Source organism: Typopeltis vanoorti, chromosome 7 (assembly GCF_054136105.1).
Source record: "Typopeltis vanoorti isolate ZY-2024b chromosome 7, IOZ_Tvanoo_1.0, whole genome shotgun sequence".
NCBI classification, from domain to species: Eukaryota; Metazoa; Arthropoda; class Arachnida; order Uropygi; family Thelyphonidae; genus Typopeltis; species Typopeltis vanoorti.
This window is the reverse complement of record NC_143555.1, coordinates 142,183,576-142,186,473: the sequence shown is the minus strand read 5'-3', so window position 1 is coordinate 142,186,473 and position 2,898 is coordinate 142,183,576. Positions and strand designations below refer to the sequence as shown.

The 2,898-nt window shown below is 52.6% G+C and overlaps 1 protein-coding gene across 1 annotated transcript; it reads right to left on the bottom strand.

Annotated features, from left to right (window-relative positions):
• Window positions 1-729: 729 nt before the first annotated feature.
• Window positions 730-2,541, bottom strand: LOC150105141 (four-jointed box protein 1-like). The gene has a single exon (XM_090395127.1). It carries the CDS (start codon window positions 2,539-2,541, stop codon window positions 730-732), a length of 1,812 nt encoding a protein of 603 aa, XP_090251253.1.
• Window positions 2,542-2,898: the final 357 nt, after the last annotated feature.

The following is a 2,898-nucleotide window of genomic DNA, read 5'->3' as shown; positions in this document are numbered from 1 at the left end:
CTTATTTAGACTGCAGCCTTATTAACATGGAGAAGGGTAGGAATAAAAATTATTGGGAGTGGGGGGAATGAAAAGTATTCCTATGCTACTATAAGTATTCCTATGTAATAATGAAGGAGACATTCTATGGTATTAAATCCTTTTTATGTAATGTACATATATTTACATATTTACTTTTTCATTAATTTATACAATACTAATCTCACGACGCTGTACACTTGTGGCGCTGAGATCGCACACCTGAAATTCCTTTAAAAAAGTCTCAAAAACTAAACAAAAACGTTCAAGTCCACTTACGTTTCCTTGGCAACAAGATAGCGAAATGGTGATTTCTTGGCGAGCTATAATAGGCTTTTTTTTTCTTTTTTTTTTTTTTTTGTGTGTGTGTTGAATACGTTTAGAGCTGGAAGTTAGTACCACTTGGGGATGGGTTTGTTCAAGTCCACGTTCCTTGGGAGCGGGCCGAATGCCTGCAGGCAGGGAACTGTCCTATCTGCACAACACGTGTTGCACAAGGGGGTGAGCTTGTTGAGCAAGACCGATTGCTGGCCGCTCTCACCGATAATGACTGAAACTCTTTTTTTCGGGGGGGAGGGAGGCAAGAAGGTTGAGGGAAGCCGGTGGTCAGAGTCGGATGTTCGTTAACCTCGCGCCAAGGTCAAGGATTGATGGCGAGTAAGGAATTTTTAATTCGACTGACCATAAGGAGGAACTAGTCCGACACCACCATTATCGCTTGGGCCTGTTCCTGGTGGTCCCGGGTCCGAACCTGGCCTCGCAGTTCTGAATGTGCTGGTGCACGGTCGTGATTCGTTCTCGGAGAGTCTTAAGGTTGCGTTCGGGCAAGAATGGAAGCCACTTCTCCATGCCTGGGTCCCGCACGTGAAAAGCGGTCTTCAGAAGCACCCCCACGTCGGAGGAATGGAGTTTTTCGATGGCCTCTGCCGTCTGTCTCCGGAAGATGCACAGGGATTCGAGCAGAGTGCGATGGAAGTGTTCGTACTTGTCGAGCAGTCGGTAGCCGTGAAGAAGTCCCGACTCGTTATCGAGGAAAAGCAAAAGGCCGTTCTGTCGACATCTGGCCAGATTGTGGGCGGGATACTTCATCATTTCGGGGTTCCACTGTTCGTTGTACATGTTGTTGACCACCCTGTCCAGGTTGGCCGTCAGGTAGTCGAACACGATCAGGTCGCTCCACTGCACCAGTTCTGCCAATTCCGTCGTCGTCCTGCCTGAAAGGTCGTCCGCAATAGGAAACAAATGGCGATCCTTGGACTGAAAGTGGACCGGAATGTAGGCCGGAACGAGATCGTCGATGAATCTCGTCAACACCACGGGTCTTTCGGTGCTCCAGCGAGCCAGCTGGACCTGCGCCAGCACCACGTGCCACTGCTGTTTGCTCTCCTGGACGCTGACCAGGACGGAGGGGGGCAAGTTGCCCACGTGGAGGGCTCTGGCCAGGTAAAAGGAGAAGATCTCTCCCTGGATCTGGTCGTTGTTCTGCCGGTAACGACAGCAGGAACGCTTGCCTGTGTCAAAGGTCAAAAGTCGGTTCTGCATTCTGCCGCATCCGTCCTCGACCTTCAGAATGCTCGTAAGGTTCACCAATTTTTTCCATTCGACCACTTCTTCGTCTCCGTAACCTTTCGGCACCACCCTCTCTAGGTCATCAGTCCAGTAGACTCCGTCCACGATGGCGTCCAGCGTCGAAAATGGATTTTCGGCAGTTTTGTTGACCTCGTTCGCCAACCCTTCTGCGATGTACTCGTAGATCGATCCCGTGGGGGGTGTGAGTCCATTCTTGCTGCTCGTCTTCTTCTTTTTCTTTCCTGATTTCGCGTGCTGTTCCGCCAGCCCAGGCGTTGCGGACATTCGCGGCGTTTTGTTGTGTTGAGGCACCACAGCGACCCCGCGTGGTGCAGACTCGGTGGTGGGGCCGTCTGTGCCGCTATGGGGACGCTGCTGCACCGCTTTAGTGACAGCTCCCTCGGCTCGCTCTTCGACAGCCCCCACGGCGACACGGCGTGGCGAGGCAGGAGAGTTACGGTGGAGGTCGATGATGCCCTCATGAATATACCGAGGCGTATCGGCGGCCCTAACCTTCGTACTGTGCACCGCTCCGGGGAGATCCTGGGAAAGGACGACGCCAGAACGCTGCAAGCGTCTGTACAAGTGGGTGGAGGGGTAATAATTTACCTTTCTCGTCCCGCTGGAAACAAACGCTTCGTTCTCCTTGGCCGCCGTCGTACGCATAAAATCCAGGACACTGCCTTGAGTTCGTGAATCTCCGCCGCTGATGGAGGTCGGCGTAGCGTCCGTAGCGGAGGGCGAGACATGGCTCTGTAGCATTCCTCTGCTAGGGAGTGGCCGAGATTGGCCTTCCGATAGTTCGGCATTCTGCAGAGGCACGTGCACTGGAGCCGCACTATGGTTTGGGAGGAACACATAAACGGAAAGTATTAATCCGATCGCCAAGCCAAGGGTGAAGGCCAGACCGGTGGAAGCTAAGCACGCTGCGGATGACATGCGCCGGAGACTCATCGCCGCGGTCACTTAGAGTCCGGAGGGAACACTGAAACGGGAGACGTCCATGACGAATAATTGTCCGATCGAATTAAGCAGGTCCCGGATGTGTGCAGGTTACGTCTATGAAACACGTGCACGAAATCATCATCCGGTAGAATCCACACACGTACAGGGACTGCGGGGGGGGGGCTCACAAAGAGAGCGACTCACCTGAAACCACCAAATATCCCCGTGGAGATCAAAGGTCACCAGTGGGAGAATATCTGAGTTCCTATACTGTTGGATCACACTGGATATAAATGCGTTTCCCCAATGGGGGGGGAAATGCTTTGGGGACGGGAAGAGGAAACCACTGCAGAACCCCTTAACTGG